General features: G+C 36.7%; 2 protein-coding genes across 2 annotated transcripts; one reads left to right on the top strand and one right to left on the bottom strand.

Annotated features, from left to right (window-relative positions):
- Positions 1–2,856: 2,856 nt before the first annotated feature.
- On the top strand, positions 2,857–11,770 carry nelfcd (negative elongation factor complex member C/D). Its single transcript, XM_073870446.1, has 15 exons — positions 2,857–3,042; positions 3,442–3,548; positions 3,667–3,776; positions 3,922–4,031; positions 5,609–5,716; positions 5,804–5,956; positions 6,127–6,257; positions 6,354–6,525; positions 7,290–7,418; positions 9,000–9,139; positions 9,231–9,345; positions 9,515–9,610; positions 11,064–11,204; positions 11,288–11,417; positions 11,536–11,770. Exons 1-15 carry the CDS (start codon positions 2,986–2,988, stop codon positions 11,568–11,570), a joined length of 1,734 nt encoding a protein of 577 aa, XP_073726547.1. The 5' UTR covers positions 2,857–2,985; the 3' UTR covers positions 11,571–11,770.
- Positions 11,771–13,687: 1,917 nt separating this feature from the next.
- Positions 13,688–20,739, bottom strand: ctsz (cathepsin Z). Its single transcript, XM_073870447.1, has 6 exons — positions 20,586–20,739; positions 18,800–18,966; positions 16,982–17,161; positions 14,586–14,736; positions 14,322–14,487; positions 13,688–14,250 (listed from the first exon to the last, which is right to left on the bottom strand). The coding sequence occupies exons 1-6, from the start codon at positions 20,711–20,713 to the stop codon at positions 14,125–14,127; spliced, it is 918 nt and encodes a 305-aa protein (XP_073726548.1). The 5' UTR covers positions 20,714–20,739; the 3' UTR covers positions 13,688–14,124.
- Positions 20,740–20,828: the final 89 nt, after the last annotated feature.

Raw genomic sequence — 20,828 nt, 5'->3', positions numbered from 1 at the left:
AAAAATAGTATGGCTTTATAAAAACACAAACTGAGACGGCATTTTTGTAGATATGCTTATACGTTGCTTCAAGATTAGTTTATTTAGTAGTATTTTCAATAATGCCGTGAAATTAAAGCAAACGTTTTTTCTTCTGTGGGAAAGCTGCTATCTTATCCGTCACGCTCAGCGCTACGTGTAGCCGCAGCGACACCTACTGGGCTGGATGTATTCTTCAATTTACTGACACTGAGCGCCATCTGCTGGACAAAAATCTGCTACAACTGTGAGAAGAAATTGTACTATCTGCTATAAATGTCTTAAATCGTAAGTATCAGGGTATTTGTTAATAATAATGTCATTTCTTTATATAAGTAGATTCTATATTATTCATAAACCAGATAAATATAATGCAAGCAGAGTTTTGTTTATCAAGCAAAGATGTATAGATTTTATACATAATAGAAGTCTAATGATCAGATTAAGAGCATCAACGTTTGAGTTTTATTTTAATAATTTCACATTGATTTAAATTTTTTACATTACCTTACTCAGTCAATATTAAATATATCAATGTAAAATTTACAAATAATTTTCTTTACATACAGTAGGACGTAAATCACAAAAAAAAAACTTGATTTGAGTTTTAACAGGGTGGGTTGCACATATATGGTAATACTGCTATAATAGTGTATTCTTTACTATTAATATTAGTAATATTACTATTAAAAGTTATTAGCTATTTTAATGAACTCAAATGTTTTTTCATGCCTTTAACTGAGATGGTTTAATGAATTTTAAAACATTTGTATATACAATTTATCCATTATAAATTCACCAAGCGGCTTTGTACGCTTTATTCATACTGTGTACAAACTTTGAATCCAGAAAAGACTTCTGGACGAAGTTTACACTGGATGGTTTTAAACAAAACTGCTCAAAATGGCTCTTTTGAGAGGTAAGATCGCTTTCAATGTGCTGCACGTGTGCATAACTGTCTCCTCTAGGGGGCGCGTTTCGTGCTTTATTAGCTTTGATATTTGCATAAATATCATACTACAATCGCAAACGATTGTTGAGGTTTTGCATTTTTACAAAGAGGGATTTATATTGCAAAGAGCCTAAAATAACAAAAACGAATAAAAATGGTGCATTTTAAGATGCTTGGAGGGCAAACATTGAATAACCTTGCATTGGGATTAAATTATCTGTCAAGCAGTAATGTCAGGTTAATTTTCTACTAATCTACTAGTCTGTTTATACAGAAGTCTGTATAGTGTTGAGTGCTGAAAAAACGTCACATATTTCATACACAAATGGATTACGGTATGGGGAGTACTTGCTCTTTCTTTTGGATCTCCATATCGTGTCCTGTTCCCACATCTAACCTTTGATTGATGATGTCTTCATGTTATTCTGTGTCAGTAAAGAATATAAACACAGAATCAGTTGATACTTACAAACTAACGTTACAAATGATAACTATGCAATAAAGGCGAATTAATAGCCTAATCGTTATACTATCTACACACTTGAGAGTCATTTTCACCTCAGCTGAACAGTTTGCATCTGTGTATATGACTGTCGGTGGTTTATTATTTCCATCTTAATAAATCGTTTTGTCAAATAATTATACATTTTCAGGTGCTTCAAGTCTGCGAACAGTAAAGCCCGCCTCCTTACATTTGATTGGTCAGCTCCAACACTTTGACATTGACGAGAGCAAATGGCAAGGACCGTTACTAAATCACTTTTTTATATAAATACAGGATCTCTGTTTCCTCAGTGGTGTGTACACTTTTGTCCTCAGCCACACAAAAACAATATTTATTGTTTAATTTCTATAAAGGACGTTTTTTCAAACGAAAGGAGGTCGCATATGCAGGCTGCATACGTCATCAAGCCTGGTGTATTTTAGTTAACTAAGCATTACATTCGCAAGTCATACGCATATTACAACAATTTAAGATTAGTTAAGTATAATAGTAAACTTTATAATTGTTAATTTTCTAAAATAAGACCCTACAAATGCGACCTCTGGAGGATGCAGCGGAAACGGCCGAAATCTCCGAGAAGGGTATTCCTGCACAACTGGAAGCTGCAGTTTTATGACCGCAGTTTTATGACCGCAGTTCTATGACCCTACGTTTTTGTGACAGCGCCAACTATCGAACTGGCAGTGTTACGAACTTGGCGACTTTGTCGCTAGATTTAGCGAATTTTCAGACCCCTTTAGCGACTTATTAGCGACACATCTAGCTACTTTTTCTGGCATTGTTGGAGACTTTTTGGAGACTTTATTTGAAAGCACTTATCATTCAACGAGCAGCTACCGCTCCTTCCGTGGGCTCCACCCCCATACCAAAGCACTCACAGGCGGCCTCGTGCAGCAGTCTCTCCCATCTGCAGTCAGGGCAGGAGATTATGTTTATCTCTTCGCGGTCAGACGGCAAAATCCTGTATGCGGGAAGCCGGAGCTGCCATCCCGCGATGACTTACATTTATGGCGGGATATAAATAAATGGTCTTTTAATAAAATAAATCAATGTACAAAAATAAATGTGTTTGAGTAAGCTGAGCAGCAGCACATTCAGAATAGACAAAATGAGTTGACACGTTAATGAGCTATATACCTACAAAAAAACTTTTCCTCTCACATATCATATTAGAAATAGTAGTGAGATTACTATATTGATATAATTATGTACAAACGTTATTACAAACTAAACCACCAGGGGCCCAGAACTGCGGAAGTTCGGTAGGTGGCGCTGCCACAAAAACGTAGGGCCACAGAACTGCGGTCACAAAACCGCAGCCTCCGGTTGTGCAGGAATATACTATTGAAATCTCCTCATCTCGGTGTTCTGTCTACGCCAGTCCAACAGGAGGCGCGCTTGCACGATGTCAGATGACGTAATACACACGCGACGATAGGATTCTCGTACGTATTTTGTAAACACTCGCTTGTCTGAATTTAATATTTACGTTTTCTTTTGCATTCTCGCCATGGACGAAGAATATTACAGCAACGCTGCGGAATGGGACGCACAAGATGGAAACATGGTAGTTTACTGTTTACACGTTAGATATATGACGCTATGTTTAATTTTCTGCTAATTTGATAGGTGTTGAGTAGGCTACATTGATTACAAATGAGTTTTATTTTAACTGTAATGGTAACATGGTGCATTGATAATATAAAATGGTAATTTTATAGTACTTTAAAATGGTATTGAATGGATACTGTGTCATAGTTACATGTACATGCTAAGAATCCTTATAATTGTGATACCATGCATTTTAAATATGGTTTATAAATTATAAAGTATAGCCATTTTGCATTGCATACATTAAATATTGCATGCATTTATAATCTATTTACTTACTTTATTTTGCAAGGTATTACACATTTTTGTATGACTTAAATTTCCCACTGAAAGATTTCTTCTTCTGTTGCTACAGGAGGATGGTGATCCTGAGACTGATGGGAAAGTTCAGCAGGAATGTCTACAGAAGTTCTCCAGTAGAGACTATATCATGGAGCCTACAGTGTTTAACACGCTGAAAACGTTAGTATGAGAATTTGGGTGATTTAGGGCAATATTGTGCATACATAAGCATTTACATTGAGTGATAAACTGTGAATTGTGTCAACGAGCCCCGCTGTATTTGTCACCATATCTACAGATATTTTCAGGCTGGTGGTTCACCTGAGCATGTCATCCAGCTTCTATCAGAAAACTACTCTGCTGTCGCACAAACAGTGAATTTGCTTGCAGAATGGCTCATTCAGATGGGTAAGACACTTGCAGTATTCGGTTTCAGAGTGCTTTTTTTGGCACGACTGTTTTCCTAAACAATATTCAATGCATCAATGCTATTACTAAAAAACATAGATAAGGTCACATATAATGCTTGCTTATGTATTTGTGTCATATGTAGGAGTGGAGCCCGCACAAGTTCAGGAGCGTGTGGAGAACCATTTAAAGAGTCTCTTGATCAAACACTTTGACCCTCAGAAAGCAGATTCAATCTTCACTGTTGAAGGAGAGGTGAGTTATAAATATGACTCTGGACTAAAAACCAATAATAAGGGTAATTTTTTTGAAATGGAGATGTATACATCACCTAAAGGCTGAATAAATAACCTTGTATTGTTTGGAAGGATAGGACAATATTTGGTCGAGATACAATTAGTTGAAAATCTGTAATCTGAAGGTGCAAAAAAAATTCGAAATATTGAGAAAATCACCTTTAAAGTTGTCCAAATTAAAGGTGTAGCGGAGGATTTTCTCGAATATTAGAAAAGAACCGCCTTATCCACTTTTTTTAAAAATGCAATTGCGCAACACTCCCGATTGACAACTAGGAGGACCAATAGTCTTGATGATCCACCCGGAAAAAGAAAATCCTTCGCAATACGTTTAAGTCCTTAGCCATAGGGCTGTCACAATAATTAAATAATCGTCTCATCGCGATTGTTTGACCTCATCACAATGATTTCAGATCACCGCAATGATTGCACATCTCTCAAAAAAACACAAGGGGGAGCTGCAGGAATTAATTTTTTTGCAGCCACTACAGACATGTGGTCCAGTACTAATATGACATTAGTAGGATTGGCTACTATTTGAGGCTCATTCTGGTATAGTTAGTTTATTTTGATTGCATTTTTATTTATTTTTCAGACATTTTATTGTGTTTATTTCTTATGAAGAATTTTCAGTTTTTGAAAGATATATTCATTAAATAATTACTTTGAAATATGTGTTATGCGTATTAATATTTACTGCCAGGTAAACCTTGCAAAAGATTTAATTCAAATGATCACAACAATGTGTACAAATTATTTCATGAACAAAGAATTAAATGTCAAAGCAATAAAACAGACAATTAATCGTCATAATCGCCACAATTTACTAGACAATATACCGTCAGACAAATTTCATAATAGTGACAGCCCTACTTTGCAACACGTATTACTAATGTTGAATACATTTTTTATATTTATGGTAGGAAGTTTACTAAATATCTTCATGGAACATGATATTTACTTGATATCATAATGATTTTGGCATAAAAAAATAAATAATTTTGACCCATACAATGAATTTTTGGTAATTTGCTAAAAATATACCGTGCTACTTATGACATCATGATTATGTTTCTTTACATTTATGATTTAATGCATAAGAATTGTATGAAAGATAATGATGAATATATAGACCTGTTTTTGTGATTTACTGTTATCTACATAAAATCATCCTACATAATGTAAACAACATTCTGTGAAAATATAACCTTGATATCTTCAATATTGACCGAGTAGTCATGTCAAAGATTAAAATCAAACTTTGATGCTCCAGATCTCATCATTAGATTATAAGACTTTATCCTGGATTTCACACATATGACCAAAAACAGCACTAATATCTACATGAGCTCATTGTCTTTGTAAGCAAATCTCTATTGATGCATTTGAAAGACGCTTTAATCCAAAGCAACCTAATACGTTATATATACGTTATCAGTAAATTTGGTGTATGAATAATATGTAACATCATAATTTCTGGCCCTAGGATGTTCAAGTTTGATTCATTAGACTAATGCGTGTAATAATATCTGTTAGACCCCGGCATGGCTGGAACAGATGATAGCACACACAACATGGAGAGATCTCTTCTACAAACTGGCCGAGGCGCATCCAGACTGTCTGATGCTTAACTTCACTGTCAAGGTATAGCAGCACACCAGTGAGGGGGTGGAGACAGTCAAAACTGAATTGACTTTGGTATAACTTGTGTTTTTTGTTTGTTGTATGTAGTTGATTTCAGATGCCGGATATCAAGGAGAAATCACAAGCGTGTCCACGGCCTGTCAACAGTTGGAGGTTTTCTCCAGAGTCCTTCGTACGTCTCTCGCCACACTGCTGGATGGTGGAGAGCAGAACCTGGAGAAGAATCTGCCTGAATTTGCGGTGAGTATCACAACACATTGTTCGTGTCCTCCTTTCTTTGTTATTAATTGCAAAACATTTGCTTAGTCATGTTTTCCTGAAGAAATTCAGCAATACGTTTCTAATTCCGTAAAATGAAAATATAAAAGATACAGTTCATCTTTGATAATATTCATTGTGTTTTCGAGCAGAAGATGGTGTGTCATGGTGAGCACACGTACCTGTTTGCCCAGTCCATGATGTCTATCCTTGCTCAGGAGGAACAGGGCGGCTCAGCCATGCGCCGCATCGGACAGGAAGTACAGAAATACGCTCATGAAAGGTCCCGATTAACAGATTCTGTAACTTTGTGTAATATTCCTAAATGATGCTGTGTATAATGTATAACCATCTTATTATTTTGAAACCCTTTGTTTAGGGGACACGATGCCAGTCAAATCACATTAGCGCTGGGCACGGCTGCAGCCTATCCACGAGCATGCCAAGCTCTGGGTGCCATGCTGTCTAAAGGGGCTCTGAACCCAGCAGACATCACAGTTTTGTTTAAGATGTTCAGTAGCATGGATCCACCTCCTGTTGAACTGATCAGAATCTGCTCTCATTTCAACTAGTTTAACCCATTTAAAGATTTCTTAAATAATACAAAGCAATTGCTAGTTCAACACTTCTCAGTTGTTTATCCACGTGGCAAACCCATGATTTCTCATAAAAAGACAGTGATTAAAATAATTTTTGGGTGGTTTCTCAGACAGAGATTATCTTAAACCAGGATTAGGCCTTGTTTAATTAGAAAATATAACTAGTTTTAACAAATATGCCTTACTGAAAAGATTGCTTGTGTGCATTTTGAATCAAAACAAAGGGCACTGATGTATTTTAAGATATGTCAGTGCAATTGTTTTCAGTTTGGACAGCTCTACTTCAGTCCAAGATTAATCTAATCCCTGATTTACACACGCAACTCATAAAAAAAAACATAAGATGAAGAAATTTACTTTAATGCCTCCAAAACACTCTTTGTCCAGTATACTAAGGAAAAAACATCAAAACTTTTTACAAATTCACAAGAAATTTTCTGACAGTAAAAGAAAAAGACCAAAATCACAGATTGCTCGGCCCTGTATACATTTTTACAGTAGCAGTGTTACAATTAACCCTGCGTTAGTTTGTGCCGCGCTCACCCCTACTGCTTATCATACAAATGGAAAACAAAACTAACTTTGAAATGCATTGTTATTTTTATTATTATTATTATAAATCACATGAACCCAAAAATATGCAAAGCTATTATCATTACATAAGCTGTTTGACACACAATTTCAACCAAACCCGTCTCTTCTTTATGCAGATCAGAGTTCCTGCTTTCCTGGATTTGTTCATGCTGTCACTATTCAAACCTGGTGCTAAAATCAACCAGGACCACAAACACAAATACATCCATATCTTAGCCTACGCAGCTAGCGTTGTAGAAACATGGAAAAAGGTTTGTATTAAAATACTCATTTATCATATATTTTAGGATTACATTAAAGGGGGCATATCATGAAAATCTGACATTTTCTATGTTTAAGTGCTATAATAAGTGCTTCTATCAACATATTAAAGGTGCAGTGTGTAAGTTTTAGCGGCATCTAGTGGTGAGGTTGCGAATTGCAACCAACGGCGTAGTCCACTGCTCACCCCTTGCTTTTGAAACACATAGAGAAGCTACAGTAGCTGCCACCGGACAAACATGTCATCGTCGGAGACAACTTAGTAAAAAAATTGTCCGTTAAGGGCTTCTGTAGAAACATGGCTGCACAAAATGGCGACTTCCATGTAAGGGGACCCTCTGTGTATGTAGATAAAAAGGTCTCGTTTTAAGGTTATAAACACATAACGGTTCATTATAAAAGGTCTTTACACACCCCTGATCATTTAGTTTTATATATTATTTTGCATTTCTGTCAGAGATCCTTCTAAAAATTACACACTCCACCTTTAAATGTGAAATAGATCAACCCAGTAACTTAGTTTTGGTAAACCATTCTCTGCAAGCATGTGAAAAAAAATAGGTAATTGAAATGTGGCTCCCCCTTTGATCTCAGAAGGGGATAATACTGCCCCTTAATCTGCACTATCCAACCAGGGCACTGACATTTAGTGCAGAGATCAGCTTATATGCATTTAAAAGGCCACACCCAAAAACGGCAAATTTTTTGCTCACACCTACAAAGTGGCAATTTTAACATGTTATAATAAATTATCTAAATGATATTTTGAGCTAAAACTTTGTACTCTGGGGACACCAAATATTTTTTTGACATGTTAAAAAAGTCTTGTGAAATGTCCCCTTTAATGATATCAAGGTTATATTTTCACAGAAATGTTCTTTACATTACAGACAGTAAATCACAAAAAAATGACTTTAGCTGTATGTTCACAGGCAGGATCACAGTTTAGTTTGGCCATTAAAGTCAACTGTACAGCTTTCCAAACATTTACAGAAATGCATTACACTGTAAAAAATATTTGTTGGTTCAACTTAAAAAAGTAAGTTAGCTGGTTGTAGGGCTGCAAAACGACTAATCGCGACTAATTGTTTGCAGAATAAAAGTTTTTGTTTACATCATACTATATATGTGTGTGTACTGTGTATAATAATTATGTATAAATAAATACACACAGGATCCATGTATAAGAAAAAAATATAATTATATGTAATGTAATTATATATAAATATAAAAATGTATATGCTGTACACATGTAAATATTTCTTAAATGTATGCTTGCATCTGTGTGTATTTAATTATACATTATTATTATACACAGTACACAAACAAATACAGTATGATGTAAACAAAAACTTTTATTATTCGCAATTAATCGTTTTGCAGCCCTACCTGGTTGACTTGAAATTTGAGTTATATCGACTCAAAAGTTGTGTAAAAATTGTTGCGTAAAATAATATTTTAAGTTGAAGTAGCTCAATATTTTAAAGCAGCTAGGCAACTACCTCTTTTTTACAGTGTAAACATAGAAGAAAGTATTGTGGTGTATTACATACAATATGTATTATTTCTAGAACAAGCGTGTTAATATAAACAAGGATGAGCTCAAGTCGACCTCGAAGGCCATAGAGACGGTTCATAATCTCTGCTGCAATGAAAACAAAGGAGCTACTGAGCTGGTGGCAGAACTCAGCACATTATACCAGTGTATAAGGTATAAACAAGCATGTATTTTATTTCTGCGTAGCATTAAAACTTCAACTTTGTCATTTTTTTGTGTGTGCATTTGATATATGTGTATGTAGGTTTCCAGTGGTAGCAATGGGAGTGTTAAAGTGGGTTGACTGGACAGTCTCCGAACCACGATACTTCCAGCTACAGACGGATCACACTCCTGTACATTTAGCCCTGCTGGATGAGGTATTGTACCATCCCATCATACTGTACAAATATGATAGACAATGCTAGATATGTGGTGTTTAGTAATTGAAATATAGCATCACTTTATGGTTTTATTGAGACTCAGCTGATGATCCAAATCACACTTATTTAAAAAAAAATAATGTGTGCCTTTGCATTTATTTCTCAGATCAGCACATGCCATCAGCTTCTTCATCCTCAGGTCTTACAGTTGCTGATTAAACTGTTTGAGACGGACCATTCTCAGCTCGATGTCATGGAGCAGGTACGTACTACCCCAAAACCCATTCACACAGCAATTTGGTCCCAGGAAATGTGAACCCCAACACGTCCCGTAAATGTTCTGGGATCGCTCCCGTAAAAAAGGACCTAGTAACATTGCCGTAACATTTTTGGAACGCTTCGTGTGAACAAAGCCGTAAGGGGCGTGCCGTGTCATCGCAACAGAGGTTATGGTTCAGCTCTTTAAAATAGGGGATTTACATGCAGATTAACATTCACGATGAAAAATCTCTGCAAACTGGAGTTAAAGGATTAGTCAATTTTTTTTTAAATAAGAAAAATACAGATAATTTATTCACCACCATGTCATCCAAAATGTTGATGTCTTTCTTTGTTCAGTCGAGAAGAAATTATGTTTTTTGAGGAAAACACTCCAGGATTTTCTCATTTTAATGGACTTTAATGGACCCCAACACGTAACAGTTCCAACGCAGTCCAAAAAGACAGTTCCAAAGGACTCGAAACGATCTCAAACGAGGCACAAGGCTCCCATCCAGCGAAACGAAAATACACCTCTAAACCACAACTTCTCGTCTTCCTCCGGTCGTGTGAAGTGCCAGCTCGACCTCACGTAATACGTCATCACGTCATGAGGTCACGGATGATGTATGCGAAACTACGCCCCAGTGTTTACAAGTGTGTTGAAAGAGGACCGCTTCGACGTTGTTGTATGTGAATGATACTACTAATTAATGTCTTTGTGTCAGTTTATTGTTTAAAATGGTCCGCAAATGTGTTTCATATATGTAACACGTGACCTTTCGACGGCATTGCGCAATTACGTGACGTCGCGGTGGCTCCTCACACAGCCAGAAAAAGACGAGAAGCTGTGGTTCAAAAGTGCATATTTTTTATTTTTCTTGAATATGACAATCGTTTCGCTAGATAAGACCCTTATGCCTCGTTTGAGATTGTTTAGAGTCCTTTGAAATTGCAATTTTAAACTGCACCAAAACTGCCGTGTTGGGGTCCACCAAAGTCCATCAAAAGGAGAAAAATCCTGGAATGTTTCCCCCAAAAAACACAATTTCTTCTCGACTGAACAAAGAAAGACACCATCACCCCGGATGACATGGTGGTGAGCAAACTATCTGGATTTTTTTCAGAAAATTAACTAATCCTTTAAGGGAGCTCCTCACTATGCACGACAGAACAGAACAGCACATCACACACTCCTTTATGATCTTATTATAAACAAAAATCCACACAGATAATAAGCAAACTTCAGACGCTGCTGAGAAAAAAAACCTACTTTTAACACGTATCTTTACAGTATATGTGTGTATCTGGAAAATCATTTGCAAAGAACCAAAATCAAATGATTCCGGACAATTCCCAGACACATTTTCTGTGTGAAAAGGCTCAACAGTACCCTGTTTTGCACAGCCTTTGTCACTTTTAAATTTCAAGCCTTCAAATTCTCTTATTTGTTGTAGATGGAGTTGAAGAAGACCTTACTAGATCGAATGGTTCATCTTCTGAGTCGAGGTTATGTTCTTCCGGTGGTCGGCTACATCCGCAAATGTCTGGAGAAACTCAACACGGATATTTCACTCATCAGATACTTTGTTACAGAGGTGAGATCCATACTCATGATGCATAAAATATTTATCAGGTGCCTGTGTGCAGTCTGAAGTCGAGTCTTCATGTTTTTGGACAGGTTCTGGATGTAATCGCACCTCCATACACTTCCGACTTTGTCCAGCTGTTTTTGCCCATTTTAGAGAACGACAGCATAGCAGGAACGATCCGTACTGAGGGAGAACACGACCCGGTGGCTGAGTTCATTGGTAAGTTGTCAAATCGTTTTAAATGGAAAAAGTGTTCCCAGAAGAGCCAATATTTTATCCCAAGGATGTAGCAAGGACATATCTGTGCTCTGACTAGTGCAATTTTCCTTTCTTGCAGCTCACTGCAAGTCCAACTTCATAATGATGAACTGAGATCGTGTGATCAACTTCATTTGGGAGGCTCAACCAATGAGAGCAGAGCATTATTTCATGAGACAGACAACCAGAACATGATTGACCAATGGTGACTACCACAGTGTACAGTTTTTTGTGATTATTTCAAAAAAAGAAATGTTGAGCTACATGAAATAGTTTTTGTATATTGAATTTTTTATTAAACATGATTAAACTAAGCCTACAGTGTAATCATTTCAAGTCTTCAACATTGTATCTGCTTCACATGGTACAACAGTATTCATTTTTAGATGGCTTCTTACCATTACCATTTTATGTGTACAAGAACGTACACAGGCTCTTTCCCAAATGGCGCACTTCATGTGGACTTTCGGTCTCGTGGCCTTAAAGGCGGAGTCCACGATGTTTGATAAACGCTTTGGAAAAGGAGACGGGCCGACTACCAAAACACACTTATAGCCAATCAGCAGTAAGGAGCGTGTCTACTAACCGACATCCTTGCAGGGTTGCGTATGTGTGGGGCGGGTCTATCAACAGAAGGTCCAGATTCTATTGGGGTAGGGGCGTGTTTGTTTAGGTGATTTCAAATATCAACATTGGCTTTCAAACATCGTGGACTCCGCCTTTAAATTACGAGTACCCGCATAGAGTCCGTAGGGTGTCCCGTCTGTCATTTTTACACTCCGAAGTGTGCTTATCAGCGCACCCTTGATATGGTCTTTGGCGAAGCCCGCACTGCAGCAGGCTCTACGCACTTTACCAACCCAGAAGTCCTTGCGAAAGAGAAATCAGACGAATCGGACAACGGATAGGAGGAGATCACACTGATGGGCAACTTATCTTCCTACTTTCTGGCTTGATGCCTGAGTCTGTCCCAAAATACGACTCCAGTGCACCCTCATGAACTCACGTCAAGGGCCCATAAGGTCTGCACTACATGATGTCATCAAAGTGTGGACTCTGAGGAAGTCCACAAGTCCGGAGTGTGCCATTTGGGACAGGGCCACAGATTGTCGAACGGACAGCCTTGCAAAACATAGTTTATTTGACTCATACATGTACACAGACATTCCACGCATGCTGGATTCTCGCGAAATTAGACTTATGAGGTGTCACAAAACATTTGGTTAAAAATGTAAATGCAAAGTAAGAGTATCAAAATAAGAAGCATACAGTTACAAACATCTCTTCATGTACTATTTTGCACATGATTTCAAATGACATCATACAAACCAATTTTGTCGTTTTTTCCACATTTAAGGGGAACATTTTCATTACCGCAATGTGTCCATGACTGGATTTGGGTTCTTTGACATGGAAATATTTAATATAAAGCTTCAGTGCATGTTGTACTATAAACATTTACAGTAAAGAAACATGGTATTTGTTGATCATTGGTAAATGTAGAGAAAAATAATAAGGAATATAAATGTGTCCAAGACCAATTTTCTCATCCTCCGCAACAAATTTCAATCATTGTTTAAGCCCTCAAGGAACTTACATTTTCAAAAAAAAAAAAATATAGTTGGAAGAGACATAATTAACTGTGACACTCAAGATGGCTACCAGGTAAGCATTTCTTATTTTTTCTCTCCAGATAAAAGTTGAAATTTTGTTTGTCATAGTACATAGACAACTTTTTAGTTCTCATTACCGAACATGAGTCTGTAAATGCATATATTTAATGTTATATCATGTTGCGGTAATGATAATTTTTGATAATGATCATCTAAAAAATGTAAATAATTCTATAGAAAATATTTTTAAATCCTCTAAAAATAATGGTTATAGTAAGCTCAGACCTTAATATCTTATGTGCAAAAAAAATGGCTTCAAGGGCTTTTTAAAAATTCTGATGCTGGACACATCTAAAACTAGATTTCGTGAGAATCACCCATGCGCATTGTGACAAAATGCAATGCATCTCCTAGACTACATACTACATTTTCCTGTACGTGCATGCATGACCTACGGTTACAAAAATCCGTCACATCACATTCACTATTTTATTTGCATCACACGCACTGTTCGCAGAGAGTCGCAGACCTTCACATATGCGTATGTATGATATCTAGCTTTAGGTATCATACAGTAATCTGGGCATTTTAACAAATGAAACGGTAAAGGAACAAAAGCAAGTTGTAAACCATAAGACTTTATTGAAGATTGCGATTAAAAACTATATAAGACAGACTGATTTGAGTACTGATAATCTAACTGTGACTTTAGGCAGGCATACATTATCATAGTTTGACGCTAAAGACTAAAACAATTTCATTACCACACCAGGCCATCAGATGACCATTTACAAAATCCAAAATGTTCTTGTATTAAAATAAAGTTGAGTGCTTTTCCCTTTCTATTATCAAGCGGTGTAGACGATCACTTAAAAAGCAACATTGGTTGCAGGCACAAAATGCATATTTAAAAAGTATAAACCATTGCAGCATCTGATAATCCTGAGTGTTCCTTTAAAATCTCTTAAAAACCACTGCAACTAATACTGGCAGTGTTATAAAATCATTTTCATGGCCTTGATTCTGACATTTGGCAAATGTAAGGAGTTTGCTACCTATAGGTAGTTCTTGGGTAGAATTGGGTCTCCAAACATGCAGTCCTCTTCGACAGCAAGGTTGTACTTGCTGCCGCTCCCTCCCTTGTACGCACTGGTGACGATTCTGAGCCAGCCTTTCTCTCCCTACGCACAAAAAAGTGTGTTGAATATCCTAAAATGTGCGAAAAAAGTAAAACTTTTAAGGCCTTGCTTACCCATGGTTCTCCCCAAGAATTACGGACGATCCAGTACTCCACTCCGTTCTCATCAACACCCCAACCGGCCACTGATATGATGTGGTTTATGTAGGGATCGGGTACTAACTCTGAATACACGCCACCGGTGTACGCATCCAGTTTGTCGGTCGCCATGATCCCACAACTGCAGAGGTAAGTAATCTTTAGGTAGCAAGACCAAAATTACATCTAGTATTGCAAAACTGAATCGCAGATAATAACGAATGGTGGTTGTTAAATTACCTGATGGGTCCTCCGGTGTAGATCTCGGCTTTCATCTTATCCAGGCCACTCACTGAGCCATAGTCATTTACTTTCCAGAGAGTGAAGTTCTTTATGACGTTACACACGTTGAAGGTTGTGCAAGTGCCACACTGATTGAATAAATTGCATTCTGAAAAACAAAATCACAGAATAAAGCCTCACTATGCCGTCATGTTTGCAATGCCTACAGATCTTGCAAAAGTATTTTGTCCCTAAATGGGTGATTGTCACGAAACCATTGAAACACCACGGCACTAATGATTTTAGCTTTAAAATGTGTATTATAGTAACATTAAAAAGCATCAGAATTAACACAATACTGTGTTCTACCTTGCACAATGTGTGATTTCAACAGAAGAATTTATAATTGGAAATTTAATCTCATTTTCTGCTGAATTTCTCATTACCGCAATGTGTCCGGCTGTGTTTGAACATGCGTAATGTTGTAATTTAATCAAATTAACACAAAAATATTAAGAAAAAAATAAATGGATGTTTTGCTAGACTACTTTAGATGACAGAAAAAATATTTACTGAATATTCATGTATAATAATAATGAAGAAAAATTAGGAAAATGATGTGTCCATGCCTGATGTTCTCATCCTCCGCAACACTTTTTGATAACAGTTTAAGCACACATACAGAATTTTAATAAAGTTTGATTTTGAGTGACCAAGCACATGGACCAGTTACTTCAAGATGGCTACCAGGTAAGATCATTTTTTTACAGTTAATTTGAAATATTGTCTTGTCAGAATGCTTACACGACATTTTGATTATCATTACCGCAACAGATGCTTATTAAATGTTAATTTAATTAATAGAAGCATAATACTTTGATTTTAAATGAATGTGCAGAATCTCCAAATTATGTTCTTTCAGGTTTGTCATGTCATTTTGAAAATATGTCAGTGTTGATGTTTTCTGACTGTTGCGGTAATGAGATTTTTTAGGACTAATTTTTTAAATTATGTTACAAAAAGTGTTAAAATGATAAGTAAAAGGTTTTAAATTAATGTTCCCATTTACTCCAGACTTTGTTTTTCAATGTCTGGTGGGGAAAAAAAAGTAAATTTAAGCAATTTTTACATTTTCATGCTTGACATTTTTAAAACCAAGTTTTCGTGAGAATCACCCAAATCCTTTTCCCGAAGAATGTCATTCATTAAAGGGACACTTTTCCAGCTCCCCTAGTTTTAAACAATTAATTTTTACCGTTTTGGAATTCATTCAGCTGATCTCTGGGTCTGGCGGTACCACTTTTAGCATAGCTTAGCATAATCCATTGAATCTGATCAGACCATTAGCATCGCGTTCAAAAATAACAAAAGAGTTTCAATATTTTTCCTATTTAAAACTTGATGCATGACGCAATGATATTATGCAGCGCCTGAAAATAGTACCCTGCTATTGAAAGTAAACAAGGGGACTATTTTCAGGCGCTGCATAATATCAGTGAGCCTCCTGCAGCCATGTTACAGCAGCAAAGTCTTGCGATTATTACGCCAGAATGAGAGTATAGTTCCTAGCCATATCTGCCTAGAAAATCACAACTTTTAATTTTCTGTCAGTCTTAATACACGATATAACTACAGAAGAGTCAAGTTTTAAATAGGAAAAATATCCAAACTGTTTGGTTATTTTTGAGCGCGATGCTAACGGTCTAATCAGATTTAATGGACTATGCTAACCTATGCTAAAAGTGGTACCGCCAAACCCAGAGATCGGCCGAATGGATTCCAAAACGGCAAAAACCAAACGTTCAACTCCAGGGGAGCAGGAAAAGGAGCACACCTTCAAAAAAAGAGGAGTGTCCCTTTAAGGGTTGACGATTGGCTCTTTTTACTGTAAGACTAGAGCGGCCATGTTGACCGTTATGATCTTCCTTATGGGCAAAGGCTAAATGGGATACAGCTGTGGCCAAATCTCGCAAGGTTTAGCGTTATGATAAAAAACAGCGGTTCTTGCTAGATAGCATACAGCTACAGCCTAATCTTGTGAAATGTTGGGTTAAGGGTTAGGTTGGGGGTAGGATTAGGATGAAAACAGCGCTCCACCAAGCGAGATTTCACAAGATTTTGGCTGTAGCTGTATCCCTTCTAGCCATAACCCCATTCATGGCAATAGCAGTGATGCATCTTGGGTAAATATATATTTGAGTTTGTTCAAATCACAGTTGAGAGTCTTATGTAACAATTTTACGTTATAAAACACTGAAAACATTTCTGCTTTTCACTTCTCTGGTTTCAGTTTGTATTCATGTCGTTGCATTGTGAAATTTCTTGGAGCGCAATTCATAACCAAAAGCATTGTGCATTGTTTTTTCTTGAGTAGACAAGTTATTTCCTAAGTAGCTTTAAGGTGCCTTGCTTACCTTGATCTTTGGCTTGATAGTTGTTGCAGGTCTCATCAGGGATGCCTTTATTGTGAGCATATTCCCACACGCCGGAATGATCTCCACCATGGCAGGAACCTGCGTCTCCACAGTCTATGACGTTCTGAACAGAGAGATAAGCTGATGGCCACGCTGCTTTGCGCTTGATGTTAATACGATCTAAAATAAAGAAGAGAATCATGTTTCAGGCATGTGAAAGTAATGGTTCAACTACAAAACATTCATTCTTATTTTACATTCTCGTGTTTCAAACCCATATAATTTTTTTTTCTTCCAAGTAACCCATATGCAAAAACTGTGTTATTACAATAAATGCTTTAAAGGTGCAATGTGAGACTTTTGACAGAAATGCATTATAATATATGCAAGGAATAATTGACGACGGGCCATTTAATTATTCGAAAATAATTAATCCCATTACACCAGGAAGTAGGAATGTCCAACGAGAAGTAGGAATGTCCCATTTGTTTACCTAAAGATCTTTTTGATGGTTAGTAAATGACAACGAGAAGTAGGAATGTCCGATTTTTTTTACCTAAAGATCTTTTTGATGGTTAGTAAATTTACAGCGGGGAAAATAAGTATTTGATACATCCCTATCAGTACTAATTGATATCAGCTGCTTTAGTCCTAATTGATGGCCTATAAAGACTTTTCATTACCCAGGAGGCACACAGGAAAGACTTTATGATGAGTAAAAGCAAATAACTCTCTCAAGTTCTTTGTATGTTCTCTTCGTATGTTCGTATGATGGGGGCAGGGTTTCTCTCTCAGTACTGACAGATTTCAGGTGATCTCCTGGCTTTCTATGCCATTTTGCACCTTGTTCTTGTCATTTCACTTTATTTATTATGACTCAACTTGTATACTTAAATGTTTCTTTAAATAAATTCAATATTTGGCTTGATGACTACATCTGGTGGAAATTTTGTGTCAATAGCCTCCTTAGAAATCCCCTTACTGATAAAAATGCTAATGTGTCAAAATGCTTATTTATCCCCGCTGTACATTTCTGACACTGAACTATTACTTTAACTGATGCAGCCTAGGGCTAGGCTGACAAATTAAACAGGAACTTAGCCCTTTTTTTCAAGACTTCACATGAATGCAGTCTATATAAAAACATGTGACTGACAACATTCAAAGTTGATAAAAGGAAGTCATATGCTTACAAACATGCATACCATAAAACCAAAAACTTGTAGATCAGGGAAAGCAGCTGCAAGTTATAAATGGTGATTTAGACAGTCAGATGACAGTCAGATGATACAGACGAGACGATGATCACAAAACCAAAGGGTATAAACACTTTAAGAGACCATTAGACATCCAGGTCATTTTTTAATGATTAAACAATCATGATTTCCTCTTGTACTATTGTCGTAGAGAAACTAACTCAAGAGTCACTTTTTGAAAGTTTGTACTTATTTATCAGCAGACACTTTGTACAAACCGATGTACCAATGAGAGAGCATTCAGTGTGGCCTTAAAGGGACAGTTCACCCAAAAATGAAAATTCTGTCGTCATTTACTCACCTTTATGTTGTTACAAACCTGTATGAGTTTCTTTATTTTGTTGAACACAGAAGAAGATATTTTAATAAACTGTGGTAAGCACACAGTTGACGGTACCCATTGACTTCCATAGTTTTTGTTTTTCCTACTATGGAAGCAAACTATGACTAAATTTTTTGGGTGAACTATCCCTTTAAATTAATGCAAAATTGTAGCATTCAAGCATTATCGACATACTTAAACCAGTTTAGTTTTTACAGCACTTCTACGGTGTATTCTCACCTGCAAGGGCACTTGTGCTTCCATGTGCCCAGCAAGACCCGCAGTATTGGGGTATATGTTGGTTGCGTGTTGTGCTAACGTAGTTGACGCCGTTGATGTTCCTCCAATCCCAAGCTTTAGGTAGGTCTTTTAAATTCATATATTCATAAGGACGTGGTCTATTTATGAAGAACAAAAAGATAAACAAATGGCTCGAATTAAGTTTTTACAAGACAGATCCATTGATAGATTTCAGGACATTTTGGATATTAAACAATAAAATGACAGCAAATTGACAGGCTCAACACACTGTAATCCTCACTGACCCCAAAAATGGAAAAGGCACTCGCAGCAAGCAGAAAAGGGGCCCTATATGAAAAACCAGCAAAACCATGCACAAGCCATCTGTCCATCAGTTAATAATAAAAAGGGGAACTACATCTTGAGAGCATGACATTTAACACAAGCAGGTGTGAGCAAACGGTCTCAAGATGTTGCGGCTACCTTTTCACCACCCTGGTGTGTTTTTCTCTTAATAATTTTGCGCGGCGCTGAATTGCCATGATGTGAGACGCCTGCAGTACACTGGGTGACAATGGAGCCAGAAAAATTAAGAAGTCTAGTATGCAAATGATTATACAATTCAAGAGGATGCGTACGGCTGATGAGTTTGTGATAAGATACTTAATCAATCGAAAGAAAAAATAAGGAAAAAAACTGCTCACTTTCTGGACCCTGCTAAAAACACAAAACCAATTCTAATAGTTTCCATTACAAATGCCATATGAACCATTAGGGGTTTACCATTGAAACCATTACAAAATGTCTTTATTTATTTAGTGTGTTTTGGGCTTTACTCCAGTACAATTTAATGGTGTCTTTTGCTTTCCATCTGACAGATAACAGACCACTATATCCCAACAGATTACCAGTAGAGAGTACATTTTATAGTATTCACTATGTAAAATCTAGTACATTCCTAGATATTATAGTGTTCTTAATCTTACCCATCAAATTATACTATTTTTTATTATTCATTTATTATAGTAGTCTCGTACTGAAAAAAACACTTAAGACCAACATAAGCTGGTGAGCTTGTTTAGCTGGTCTCCCAACTTGGTTTTAGCTGGTTTTGCTGGTGTACCAAGCTGATCTAGCTGTGTTTTGGTCATTTTTTAAGCTGGTCTAGCTGGACTTAACTGGTTAGGCTGGAAGACCAGCTGACCCACCAGCTTTGCCAGCCTGGGAGGACCAGCTTAAAACCAATTAGTGCCACATTAAACGAGCTAAAACCAGCTACCAGTTAATTTTTCACACTAACAAAATCTACAGTATGCTAAAATTACTACAGTTTAGTTAATAATACTAAAGTATACTACAGTATTTATAAAAGAAAACAGTAAGTAGAATTAGTACCATGATATGGTTAAAGTGTAACCATTTTGATTATTAGCAAAACCATGGTTTTACTAGAGTAACCATGGTGGTTTAACTATGGCTATTTAAAACCATACATTTCAAAATATTGGTTATTTTGTGGTAACCATGTTTTTTACTGTAGTAAAACCATGGTTAATTTTCGTAAGGTATACTTTTTACGTGGGAGACAAATGTATTTTCTATTAAAACTAATACCGAAATTCGTTCTTTTTCGAAAAGTGCCCGTAATTAGAAAAACTTGATAGGCAGCTCACTAGATGTTGAGCCACAGCCCTATCAGATTTCTTGCGTTACACAAGTTGCCACATTTAAGTAACAAAATAAGTATTCCATAAATTTTAAGAAAATGGATTGACATGCTTACATGTTTCCATGTTCATTTCTTTTCGGGTGAGGTCTGAAGCAAGGCTCGTTCTCGTTAAAATAACGCCCGGCGAAAACTCCCGTCAGCGTAAACAACAGACAAAAATACAGCACGCGAGCCATGTTGAACATCCGCGGGTCATGTGATCATCACGCGCGTCTACATCGTTTTAACTTCGGAACTAAAGGCGTGGAAAAGAGATTGAAACTAAGTTTTTCATTAGCTATCTCCTAAGCTAAAAGTTAA

Source organism: Misgurnus anguillicaudatus, chromosome 8, assembly GCF_027580225.2.
Source record: "Misgurnus anguillicaudatus chromosome 8, ASM2758022v2, whole genome shotgun sequence".
Lineage (NCBI taxonomy): Eukaryota > Metazoa > Chordata > Actinopteri > Cypriniformes > Cobitidae > Misgurnus > Misgurnus anguillicaudatus.
This window is presented reverse-complemented; position numbering and strand designations above follow the sequence as displayed.